We start from the raw sequence: 13928 nt of genomic DNA, 5'->3' as shown, positions 1-13928 counted from the left end.
GGGGCAATCTACTTCCATAGTGATACTGCCTCAGAAACCCAAGGAGGGGTCACTATGAGTCGGGTCCGACTCGACAGCACATAACAACAACAACACAGTCCCCTGCAGTATTCTCTTATTACCCTTTTTATTTCAGTTGGTTTTGTTGTGGTGTTGGCCCACTTCATTTATTATTTGTGCTATTTGCAGCTTTTCTTTAAATTTGCCAGTGGTTTGCCAATTTTGTTAATCTTTTAAAAGCACCACCTTCTTGACTTGCTCATTTTTCTGTATTCTGCTTAGTTTATTTCCCAGTCTGATCCTTATTATTTCTTTTCTTCTGGAGACTGTAGGCTTCCTTTGTTGATCTTTTTTCAGATTGTTGGAGTTGTTGCATCAAGGTGTTGATTTTGGTTCTTTTTTTCCTTTTTTGATGTGTGCATTGACTGCTATAAATTGACCTCTGAATACTGCTTTCATTGCATCCCAAATGTTTTGGTATGTTGTATTCACCTTCTTGGTTGTTTCTACAAGTGGCTTTTTTTTTTTCTTTTTTTTTTTTAATTTCATACTTTATTTCTTCTGTTACCCAGTAGTTCTTGAGTAGTCTGGTATTCAGTTTCCATGTATTTAAATTTTTTTCTCCTGGGCTTCCTATTGCTGATATCTAATTTTATGGCACTGTGATCTGAGAAGATTCTTTTTAACATCTTGATGTTTTAAAATTTATTGAGGCTTGATTTGTGGCCTAATATATGGCCTATTCAGGAGAATGATCAATGTTCACTGTAAAAGAATGTGTACTGTGTTTTTGTTGGGTGGAGAGCTCTGTTTATATCTATGAGTCAAGTTGCTTGACTGTGTTGTTGAGATCTTTTGTATCTTTGTTGAGTCTTTTTCTAGTTGTTTTGTCCTTCATTGAAAGTCATGTGTTAAAGTCTCCTACTATTATTGTAGTGTTGTCTATTTCTGCTTTCAATTCAGTCATGTTTGCTTTAAGTATTTCAGAGCTTTTTCATTGGGTACATAGATATTCGTTATAATTATGTCTTCTTGGTCTATTGACTCTTTTAACATCATACAATGCTCTTCCTTGACCCTTATATGAGATTTTGCCTTGAAGTCTATTTTATAAGACATTGCCACCTGCTCTGTTCATTGCCATTAACTTGATAAATTTTTTACCATTCCTTGATTTTTAATTTATTTTTATCTGTGTCTAAGATGAGTCTCTTGTAGGCAACATATTGATGGGTCTTATTTTCTCATCCAATCTGCCACTCTGTTTCTCCTGACTGCTGCATTTATTCTAGTCACATTTAATATAAGTAATAAGTATGAATTTGCTGTTATCATTCTATAGTGTTTTTTTTGTACTGATTGTTCCAAATATTTTTTTTCTGTGCTAAGTTCATTTTATTATCAAGTTTTCTTCATTATTGTTGAATTTGTGTTTACTAAATCCTTGTGATTTTCTTTCTTATTTTGGTTAAAAAGCTTATTAATTTTCTTTCAGAAAAGAAAATTACCTGAAAATAAATTATCTCTCTAAGTTTTGAACACTCTGTTCTATATTGGCATTGTCTTGACTTCTTCTCCATATGGAAGTTTTATAATTATACTATTTATCTCCTCTATCTGCTTTGTAGAGAGTTCTGGTGACATAATGCTATTTATCTCCTCTATTTGCTTTGCAAGGCGCTCTGGTTGTGCAGTGCCTAAGGCATTTGACTGCTAACCAGAAGTTTGGTGGTGCAAACCCACCAGCTGTTCTGTGGAAGGAAGAAAGGGCAATCAACTTCCGTTAAGGATTTACAGTTTTGGAAACCCAATGGGAGTTGCAATTGATTTGATGGCAGTGAATTTGGGTTTTTTTTTTTTTTTGCATTGTAGTTGAAATCATTAACAGATTTACCCCTCTGGTGCTCTATTTTCCATTTTATAAGCTTACTTTAAGGAGCTCTGTGGTACAATGAGTAAGGCATTTGGCTGCTAACCAGAAGGTTGGTGGTTCAAACCTATTAAGCTGCTCTGTGGGAGGAAAATGAGACAATCTATTTCTGTAAAGATTCATAGCTGTGTAAATCCTATGGTGGTTGCTATGAGTTGGAACAGACTCCATAACACTGTGTTTGGTTCTTTTGGTTTAAGCTTCTTTCAGATTTGAGAATTCTTTTCTTGGGTGGTTTCTGGGTAGTATTGTCACATGTTTTAATCTTAAATTGTCTTCTGTTGCTGGTTTCCTATTGGAAGGACTCCCTTTAACATTCTTTTTAGGGTTGGTCTGGTTTATACAAATTCCCTTAATCTCTATTTGTCTAGGAATATCCTAATTTCACTATCACATCTGAGGGATATTTTGCTGGATATAATTCTTGGTAGGCATTTTTTTTTCCTTCTAGATTTTATATATGCCATCCCATTGCCTTCTTGCCTGCATGGTTTCTGTAGAGAAATCAGAACTTAGTCTTATTGTTTTTCTGAGTTGCTCTCAAGATTCTTTCCCTGTCTCTGGTTTTGGAAAGTTTGATTATGATATGTCTTGGTGACTTTCTCTTGAGGTGTATCCTGAATGGGATTCACTGAGCTTCTTGGATGGATATCTTTTCATCTTTCATGATACTGGGGAAGTTTTCTGTTAGCAAGTCTTTAACAACTTTATTTTATTTTTGCCTCTTCTTTTTTCTGGAATTCAAATCAGGTGTATGTTATTTCTTTTGATATCATCCCATATAGCTCTTATGTTTTATTCATTCTCTTTTCTGATTTTTCCTCATATAAGCTGGTGTCAAGGGATTTGTCTTCTAGCTGGGATATGAGCTCTTAAGCCATTTTGATTCTACTCTTTTCTCCTTCCTATGTGTTACCTATCTTAATTTTAGGTTCATCTTCTGGATATCTAATTGCTGTCTTTGCATGATTTCTGTTTATTTATTTTGTCATTTTGTTCTTGTATGATTTTCCTGAAATTTTCAAGGGGATTGTTTGTCTTCTGCTTGCTTCTGTTTATAGTTTTCTTGAGCTCTACAAAGGTCCTATATATACATGTATCTTCTGAATTCCTTATCAGGTAGTTCTATTACCTGTTCTTCCTCGAGGAGATTTCCTAGTTCTTTATTCTGGTCACTTCCTTTTGCTATTTTGTCTTGTTTCTTTGTTTCAAATGAAGTTTTCTGTTGTCCAAGACATTTTTAAGATGTTATTTTTATCTGTTGATTGTGTTTTGATTGGTTTGTTTCATTCTGGTTTTTGTTTTGCTTTGTTTCAATATATCTGGATGAGTGGGGCAAAAGTGCTTCTTTGGTTGTTAACTTGGCAGCACTTGAGCACTCTCCAGATATCTCTAGATTACTGGAATAACTAGTGTGAATGTGGGTAAGGGTCTCTGTTTGACGTGAAGAGGAGCTGTAGTTGGCATGAAAAAATGTTGTCCATTGTCTGTTACTGATCCAGTGGTGTAGGAGCTGATAGTGGTGCTTGTCCATTGGGTGAGGTGGTCAGTGTAGTAGATATGGTTGACTTATGGAGAATTAATATCCTCCTCCTTGAATTCCTCCTGATCTTCCCATCTTGTGTCATTATCACCATGTGGATTCTGTGAAGTTTTATTTTTTTTTTTTCCTCATCATCAGTCTCTGATGTCTCTAGTCAAGATGTCCTCACTTCAGCTGGTCCCAGCCTGTTCTCTTCCCCTGTCACTAATCTTGCTCCATTTCTCTTTCTAGTAAGCATTCAATCTAATTCTTTATTTTCTCATCTGATTCTCAGAATTCCAGAATTATTATTTGTATCTGTTTTACTCAATTTTCACAGGTCTCTGTTTTAGAGGCATTGGACAGAGTATAGTTAGCAGGACACCATCTTGTCTCTCTTCTTATTAAGTTCAAAAAGCAAAAGTGAGTTACACTGCTCTTGAAAGAAGAAGTTCTAACAATATTAGAAGTTAATGAATTTCTTTTAACATCACATGCACATGCACATCTTGAGAAAGTATAACACGACTGGATCCTAATGGCTTAACACTATTTAATCTATCCTCTAGAATCTGAAGTAATTAGTGAGCACTTGATTTTGCATATGTTAGAAAATATTTTCTTTAGAATTGTTGATAGAACAAACAAGTTAACTTTAAAAGTTAGTACTGTTATTTTAACTATATACAACACAAATACAACCACGGTCATGGAATCGGATCTGACTCATAGCCACCCCTCCTTGGGTTTTTGAGGCAGTATCACTACGGAAGTAGACTGCACAACCTTCCTTCCAAGGAATGACTGGTAGGTTGGAACCACAAGCCTTCTGGTTAGCAGTCAAATGCCTTAGGCACTATGCCACCAGAGCTCCCATTTTAACTATAGCTATTCAATAAATATTTACTGAGCTATATGGTAAGCAGTATGCTAGGACTTGAAGAAATAATTTGAAAAAAAAAATAATCCCTGCCTTTGAGGAATTCACAATCCCATCAGGGAGGCAGCTGTGGTACAGGAGTTGAAGCTATAATGAGCATGACTGTTGTTGTTGTTGTTGTTGTTGTTGTTGTTATGTGCTGTCGAGTCGGCCCTGACTCATAGCCACCCCCTTTGGGTTTCCGAGGCAGTATCACTATGGAAGTAGATTGCCCAACCTTCCTTCTGAGGAGTGGCTGATGGGTTTGAACCGCCAGCCTTCTGGTTAGCAGTCAAGTGCCTTAGGCACTACGCTACCAGATATGTAAATGGACAAAGTACTATGAAAGCACTGGGGACAGAATAACTGGGAAAAACTATGAAACTTTATAGAACAGGTGATTTTTGAGCTGCTCTTAAAAAGCAGCTGTGGCTGTATTAACCTTAACCTGGAAAGAAGTAGGGCAGAAAAGAAGATTAAAAACAGACAAACAGCATATGCACAGACTCAGGTCATGAAAGACCGTATTTGAGAAGCAATGTGAAATATGATTGTACTTCTTCAAATTAGGAAATGTAAATAATACGAAAAATCAACATTAATGTAAATGTAAATTAAATGAAAAAGGTAATATTATAAGCTTGCCCATGTAATCATTTGCATTTATAATAATTTATTGAAATATTAAAATATGACCATATATAACCATTAAATAATATAAAAGTAATCATTTACTTAACCAACATTCACAAATGTACTTACTTATAATAGTGTTCCCAGAGATTTCTGTATCTTCCTTGACCTGACATATCAAACACTGTAAAAGACAAACTACAAAGAGCAAACAAACAAGAAAATAACTAAATTATAAGTTACTAATTTAAAGTGCAACTTTTACTTAAAATTTCAAACTGATCAAATGAAAGAAGTAACTCTTGATGTACAATATTTCAACTTATACCAATTTTCAAGTAAATAGTGCAAAAGATGAATTTAGTGAATAAAATATGATCTTGCAATAAATAACATAAAAAGATATTCTTTTTTGGTAGTGAAATTATCAGTTTGTTTAAACACTAAATTCTGAAGAATAATCCATAGGTGGTGGTACAAATATGTTAGTAACTACAGGCTTGTGAGTAACAAATTATTTTTTCTAAGAATGAATATCCTAAGATCTAATATCATCATTTTTCACACATAGCTTCTTTTTCTTTTTCTCCTTAAATTATAATTTTTATTTTGAGAAAATTTAAAACCAAACAGAAAAGTACAAAGAGCTAGGTTAATAATTACCAAGTTTCCCACCACCACATTTAGTTATATTTCTTCAAGAAAAAAAATTTCCTTAAGGATTCACCACCATTAATCACTTTATCAGTGTCAAATGACACATCCAATGAAGAAAATAGATAATACCTATCGTTATGGAGCTTACATTCTGGTGGAGGAAAATGACAATAAAAATATTTTATATATAAATTTTCAAAAATAAAAAATATATATTTTATATATAAATTTTATATATTAATCTATGTCTCTACACACATTCATGAGTTGGAATAAACATAACAATAACAACCTGTATATGTGGGGGAGAAGAATTTTAAATAAAATTAAAATAGTCACCCTTAGCTTTTTAATCAAAGTATATTGTCATTGTATGCTGTTAAGTTCACTCTGACTCATAGCTACCCCATGGGACAAAGTTGAGCTGCCCCACTGGCTTTTCTTGGTCATAATCCTTTTGGAAGCAGATTACCAGGTCTTCCTCCTACGGTTGCCAACCTTCTTTTTAGCAGCCGAACACTTAACCAATGAGCCACCAGGGTGCTTTAATCAAAGTATAAATAAAGTGAATTACCTGGATGATTTGAATTTTTCTATGCTGAATCCTATTGTTGGAACTATATCTTGAGCTTGAGCCTTTTAAGAGAAAAGACAAAAAAGTTTGGACATTTACAATTACAAATATGAACTTTTTCTCATATTAAATAATAAGAAAAAGGCAACAAAACTTCCTTCCTAAAATCTGCCACTAGGGAGATAATAACAATATTAAGCAAAATTATAATTTTTATAATAGGATTACTGTGTGTAAATTCTTTATAGAAGTTTAAATTTTACTATTGTGAATCTGCATAATGTGGATGTCTTTATTCACATTTTATGGTTTGCTGTCACCCAAGACTTAGTGGTTTTAGTAAGGCACTGAGTTTTCATATAGAATTTTCTAGTCTTTCAACATAGCCTGAGTTTTTATATGCTAGGGATTGTCCACATGTGTAAATAGTTAACAAGAGAGACAAAGTTTCTGTCCTCATGAAGCTTATAACCTGGAGGTAAAGAGCAATAAACAACTAACACAATTTTGGGTAGTGATAAGGGCAAAGAAAGGTGATTGAGGTTGGGAGATAGCAGGGCAGAAGGTAGCAGTAGGATGGCTTGGAAGAAAGGTACTCAAGAAAAGCTTCTCTGAAGAGATGACATCTGACAAGGGAGTAAATGACAAGGGTTGAAAAACTATGACATTCTGGCAAAGAATATTTCAGTTAGAGGAATCAGACAGTGCAAAGTACTGGAGGCAAGAAGGAACTTGGCACTCATGAAAACTAGGTGGACTGTATGGCTGAAACACTGAGTAAGGGAAAGATAAACATGTAATAAAGAAATAGAGGTAACAGGGAATTCTGTATGGAGAAGAGAATGAAAGGTGGTACAAATTTAGCAGGAGATCTGCTGCCGGGCCCCTATGCAATTAAAATGCATATCGATAAGCTAACTCATCAAATGACTCCTAATATTTCTATCACTAAAATGGTTCCTTCTTTTCAATAAAGTCCATCCATTTTCTGATTTAGAAACCCAGGAGTTATTCCTGACTCTTTCCTTTTCGGCATTCCATATATAATCATTCTCTAAGTTTCATCAGGGAGCTCTGGTAACATAGTGCCTAAGGCACTTGACTTCTAACCAGAAGGCTAGTGGTTCAAACCCACCAGCCACTCCTTAGAAGGTTGGGCAATCTATTTCCATAGTGATACTGCCTTGGAAACCCAAGCAGGGGTGGCTATGAGTCAGTTCCAGACTCAACGGCACATAACAACAACAACAACAACAACAACAAGCTTCATCATTTGAGTTCAGGCCCTTAGCATTTCTTGCTCTGAATTACCACAGCAGTATCCTAATTGCTCTTCATTAGCTAAACTACCTTGGGTACTATCACTTAAGTTATCCAAGGCTTACTGTTCTTCTATTTGAAATATATTATTACTATCCTTAACTCATAAGGTTAATCATGAGAATTAATTAATGGATGCAAAATATCATGACAGTACTTGTTGCATGCCATCAAGTAGATACTGACTCACAGTAATCCTATATGACAGAGTAGAACAGCCTCATAAAATTTCCTAGACTTTAATCTGCAAGAGCAGAGTGCTAATCTGAGATCATTTCTCCCGCAGAGTAATTGGTGGGTTAGAACCATTGACCTGTTATCAGCCTGGCACTTTAACCACTGTGAGGCCAGGGATCTTTAGACAGTGGCTGATTTATGATAAATACTCAATAAATGTTTGTTATTATTATAATTATGTTCTTACTGACTTTATTTTTGTCCCTAATTTTCTCTATACTGCCATGATTTTAATTAAACAAAATGAAACAAAAAAACCTCCTCCAGTTCATCTTGTTGCTTTTATGTGAAAATATGTGGAGTATAGGGTAAATTGTTGCTTGACAATATTATATTCACTATGGTTGTCTACTTCAGCAAATTTAAAACTCAAATGGAAAGAAAGAAGCTGTTAAAGTAAAAAGACATTGTTCTTGTTGTGTTGTTATGTGTCGTCAAGGTGGACCCAACTCATAGCAACCCCTCCTTGGGTTTCCAAGGCTGTATCACTATGGAAGTAGATTGCTCAACCTTCTTTCCGGGGAGTGGCTGGTGGGTTTGAACCGCTAGCCTCTGGTTAACAGTCAAGTGCCTTAGGCACTACACTACACACATTAGTCATCTTTATATCAATGTACTAGCAAAAAGCACCCACGCTTTTGGCCAGAGTGCTGTTGTTCTGCTTTTTTAAGTTTGGTTACTCAGCTTTCCTAAGTCCAATAAGCTTAACTCATTCAGTAATAATTCATTAATAATCAGAACATGGAACATACAAATTATAAATGTGGGAAAATTGGAAGGTGTCAAACATGAAATGAACAGATAAAGATCAATATCCAAGGCATTAGTGAGCTGAAATGGACTGGGTTTGGCCATTTTGAATCAGACAATCATATGATCAACTCTGCCAAGAATGACAAATTGAAGAAGAATGGCAGTACATTCATCATCAAAAAGAACATTTCAAGATCTATCCTTAAGGATAATGCTGTCAGTGATAGGATAATATTCATACACCTACAAAGAAGACCAGTTAACACGACTATTATTCAAATTTACACACCAATCACTAAAACCAAAGATGAAGAAGTTGAAGATTTTTACCAACTTCTGTAGTTCGAAATTGACCACACTTGTAATCAAGAAGCATTGATTACTGATGGTGATTGGAATGCAAAAGCTGGAAACAAAGAACAATCACCAGTAGCTGTAAAATATGGCCATGCTGGAGACCACATGACAGAATTTTGCAAGACCAATGACTTATTCATTGCAAATACCTTTTTTCAACAACATAAATGGCAGCTATACACATGGACCTCGCCAGGTAGAATACAAAGGAATCAAATCAACCAAATCTGTGAAAAAAGACAATGGAGAAGTGCAATATCAACAGTGAAAACAAGGCCAGGAGCTGACTGTGGAATGGACCATCAATTGTGCATATGCAAGTTCAAGTTAAAGGTGAAGAAAATTAAAACAAGTTCACAAGAGCAAAAATATGATGTTAATTATACCCCACCCAAAATTACAGATCATCTGAAGAACAGATTTGACTCACTGAACACCAATGACAGAAGACCAGACAAGTTGTAGGATGACATCAAGAGCATCATAAATGAAAAAAAAAAAAAAGTCATCAAAAAGACAGGAAAGGAAGACCAAAATGGCTATCAGAAGAGACTCTGAAACTTGTTCTTGAATGCAGAGTAGCTAAAGTGAAAGGAAGAAATGATGAAATCAAAGAGGTGGACAGAAGATTTCAAAGGGTATCTCGAGAAGACAAAGTGAAGTATTTTGATAAAATGTGCAAAGACCTGGAGTTAAAAACCAAAAGGGAAGAACATGCTCAGCATTTCTCAAGCTGAAAGAAATGAAGAAAAAATTCAACCCCTGAGTCGCGATACTGAAGGATTCTGTGGCAAAATATTGAACAATGCAGGAAGTATTACAAGAATGGAAGGAATATACAATCACTGTACCCAAAAGAACTGGTCAACATTCAGCTATTTCAGGAGGTGCCATAGTTTAAAATCAGTAAGGGTTGTATCCTTTCACCTGATTTATTCAATCTGTATGCTCAGCAAATAATCCAAGAAGCTAGACTATATAAAGAAAAATGCAGTATCAGGATTGGAGGAAGAATCATTAACACCCTGCAATGTGCAGATGACACCTTGTTTGTTGAAAGTGAAGAAGACTGCACAACTTACTGATGAAGATCAAAGATTACAGTCTTCAGTATGGATTACACCTAAACATAAAGAAAACAAAAATTTTCACAACTCGACCAAAAAGCAACATCATGACAAATGGAGAAAAGATTGAATTTGTCAGGGATTTCATTATACTTGGATCCACAATCAACACCCATAGAAGCAGGAGTCAAGAAGTCAGATGTTGTACTTCACTGGGCAAATATGTTGCAAAAGATCTCTTTAAAGTTGTTGTTGTTGTTGTTATGTACCGTAGAGTCAGACCTGACTCACAGCGACCCCTTCTTGGGTTCCGAGGTAGTGTCACTACAGAAGTAGATTGTCCAACCTTCCTTCCAAGGAGTGGTCAGTGGGTTTGAACTGCCAGCCTTCTGGTTAGCAGTCAAGTGCCTTAGGGACTACGCTACCAGAGCTCCTCTCTTTAAAATATTAAGGAGCAAAGACATCACTTTGAAGACAAAGGTGAAACTAACTCCAGCCATGGTACTTTCAATTGCCTCATATGGGTATGAAAGCTCGATAACGAATAAAGGAGACCAAAGAAGTGCTTGCTGATGCCTTTGAATTGTGGTGTTGGTAAAGAATACTGAAAACATCAAGGATTGCCAGAAGAATAAACAAATCTGTCCTGGACGAAGTACAACCAGAATGCTTCTTGGAAGCAAGAATGGCCAGATTTTGTCTTACTGACTTTAGTCATGTTGTCAGAGGGGACCATTCCTTGGAGGAAGATATTATTCCTGGTACAGCAGAGCATTAGTGAAAAAGGGGAAGAACCTCAATGAGATGGACTGACACAGTGGTTGCAACAAGGGGCTCTAGCATAGCAAGGATTATGGGGAAGGCACAGGACCGGGTGTGTTTTGTTCTTTTGTACAAAGGGTTCTTAGGAGTTAGAGACGACTCGATGGCACCTAACAACAACAACATAAGCTTCCGTAATAGTCTTTCAAAAATATTTTTCCTTTTGCTTATGTTAGTAGAATTGATTTCCTGCTATTAAGATTACGAATACATTGGGGCACTTTCATTCCACAAAAAGTTTGGAAATAAGAACTTCCTAACTTTTTGTTGTCCTCCAAAACCCCACTGTTTTGATTTCAAAGGTTTTTAATGCATAAATTATGCAATAAAATCATTACATATCATAATTAGGAAAAACACAGCAATAACAAAAAAAGTGGTAAAGTTAAAAGCTTTAAGAAATCTCAGAAAATATAAGTCAAAATGGTAGCCTTGTCTTCATTGAATTGTAATTAATATATTCATCTAGCCTATCCAGGACCACCTATGATCTTCATAATCTGGTTTAGTTTCCAGAGTTGTTGTTGTTGTTGTTGTTGTTGTGTGTTGTCGAGTCGACCCATAGCCCCACTTCAATTGCTTATTCTACTTGTAGGGATAAAATCTTCAACTTTTTCTTCTTCCCCTCACTTCTGAAGTTCTATTTAAAGTCCATGAGAAAAAAAAAATTCCATAAATTAACGATGACAGACAAGTTATATGAGCTAGTGCTCCCAGATTCAAGTGGGGTCCATTTTCCTCTACAGAACACCAACAAAGCCTTCAACATTACTATACCTTGATTTTATTCAGGAAGAAATACATTTGGTCAGTCTCTAAAATGGATATGGAATGTGACAAAGCAAACAATAAGTGTAGGAATTATTATCTAAGTGGAGTAGACCATCTGAGACAGCCCAAAGACAGATCAACATCAGCAAGACTAGAACAAGATTTCAGAGACAGACCCTATTTGGAACAAGATTTCAGAAAGAGACCTTATTTGGTTAATTTCATTAAGTCTGCTAAAAATGGTATCATCATCATATAAACATCAATTATCCTATCTTGTTGGGTAAGACGCTACAATTTCCTCTTAAAAAACAAAAATCTTCCTGCAATCAATTTTGTCAGGAGACAGTACCCAAGGTAGTGTGCGCTTTTTAACCTGCTCTTTTCCTTACTGGGGAGGAATATCTTTTCCCCTGTAGATGGAATACTATTCAAATGGCACTCCTGCTTTTCTACTGTCCTCTCTTCTCCCCCTCCACCTCAATGTAGTCCTCTCTGTGGAAAAAAAAATTATTTATCTGACTGCTCAGTTTGTGCGATGGAGCTGAGCATGTTTGGCTCAGCCCCTCCTTTCCTCCCTCTCTCTTGAGAGCCAGCTGCTTATGGAGGCATGATGCATTCTCATCTGCTCTTAGCCAGGCAGTGAACCCAGAAGAGCAGGTTGTTTCCCCAAGGAGGAAAGCTTGAAATTTTGGGAAACTAATCTCAATTTAAGAGAGTGTTAGCTAGTCTTTTGACCAGATCTAAACCAGGCTCTCTAATATCAGCCTTTCCAAGAATAAAGCTGGTATTTTATATCTGTCTGATTTCAGCATATATATCTTAGTTTATTCTCAACTTAGCTGAAGAGCCCTCAAAAAAAACTCTATTACCTTCCAAATCCATTTTCAGCATCTTATCCTGGCTGCCTCAAACTAACTCCCACCTGAAAATACACAGGCAGTTAGTTGTTTTTACATGGTAAATTCTCATCATTATAGAAGAGAATAATGACAGAAAGATAATCTCTACCTGAACAGAAGTAAAACAAGCTGTCCTGAAAGAAACTATATGTGAACTGCTGTATGAAAAGTGAATTTACTCTGTAAATCTTCACCCAAATCCTAATAAAAAAAAAAAAAAGACTAGAAAAAAAAATAAAAGTATTTACATTTACCTTTAATTATCACATACAAGAGCACTGTTTCAGTCATTCAATCATCAAAAATACAACCTTCCTATTATTTGCCCTATCCATATACCATCTGCAAGACTTTTTTACTGAACATTTTTCACTGGTTGACTAATAGTTTTAATTAAATAAAGCTGTTTACCAACTATGCAGAACATTAGTTGCCTGCTCAATATCCATTCTCCCCTCCTTTCATACTTACAAGACCTCCATGTTTTTGAAGGAGTCCCTCAGTAGTGCAGGTTGCTAAACAAATGTACTTGGTTGCTAACCAAAAGGTGAAGGTGTGAGTCCATCCAGAGGTGTCTTGGAAGAAAGGCCTGGAGATCTACTTCTGAAAAATCAGCCACTGAAAACCCAATGAACATAGTTCTACTCTGACATATATGGGTTGCCATGAGTTGGAATCAATCAGTGGTTACTGATTATATTTTTGGAAGCAGTAATATTTTGCTTTAAAAAAATATTCCAGCTTTATTTGCAAATAGGGGTAGTCAGTGAGGTAAGAGTCATCAGGTGAGCATTCTGAGTAAGCTCTTTAAAGACGGTTCATTTAGTAAAAAGGCCTGTCCTTTTGCTTTTTCTTTTCTTCATCCTACACCTTTGAATATGGATATTATGGTAAACTAAGGTGACCATGTGGAGACATTAACAATGAAAACCAGGTACTAATGATAGCTGAGCAGAAAAAATAGAAGATCTAGATCTCTCATAATTACATAAGTGCAAGACCAGCCCTGGGATAGTTCTTCTGCCCTTATTTACATAACAGAAAAATAAGCCTCCATCTTATTTAGGACACTGTTATGTATGTAGCAGAGCCTAACTCCAACTTAGGTGTTGAATGTGCTAGCTTTATATATTTTTCTGATAGATATTTTAAAATAGTTATTAAAATATTAACACACATATAACTTAAAATCTTCTTGCTAACTACTATTAAGCATACCATATTTTAGGGAAAATAATCTAATAGATAAATTATTCAGAGATTATTATAAAGATGATCCCCTTTCCCTCTGGTTTTGTTCCTCCTGTGAAGACAGAATCATAAAGAAGGCAATACAATCTGAAGGTACGATTGGTAAATTTATGAAGATTTTTTGAGGAAAAAGGTACTTTCAAAGAGAACTTTCTAGTCTCAGTAATCAAGATTTACATACATATATATATAAATATAAATATATATATATAT

The 13928-nt window shown here is 35.5% G+C and overlaps 1 protein-coding gene across 1 annotated transcript in view; it reads right to left on the bottom strand.

Annotated features, from left to right (window-relative positions):
- Positions 1–13928, bottom strand: part of ARL6 (ADP ribosylation factor like GTPase 6) — an 81552-nt gene that overhangs the window by 67189 nt on the left and 435 nt on the right. Inside the window, exons 2-3 of the mRNA XM_042782688.1 lie at positions 6236–6297; positions 5134–5202 (exon numbers count right to left, since the gene is read on the bottom strand). Of these exons, the coding sequence (XP_042638622.1) occupies positions 5134–5202; positions 6236–6297 (131 nt within the window). The remainder of the gene's footprint in view (positions 1–5133; positions 5203–6235; positions 6298–13928) is intronic.

Source organism: Orycteropus afer, unplaced genomic scaffold, assembly GCF_000298275.1.
Source record: "Orycteropus afer afer isolate SDZICR_OR568_19922 unplaced genomic scaffold, OryAfe1.0 scaffold00412, whole genome shotgun sequence".
Lineage (NCBI taxonomy): Eukaryota > Metazoa > Chordata > Mammalia > Tubulidentata > Orycteropodidae > Orycteropus > Orycteropus afer.
This window is presented reverse-complemented; position numbering and strand designations above follow the sequence as displayed.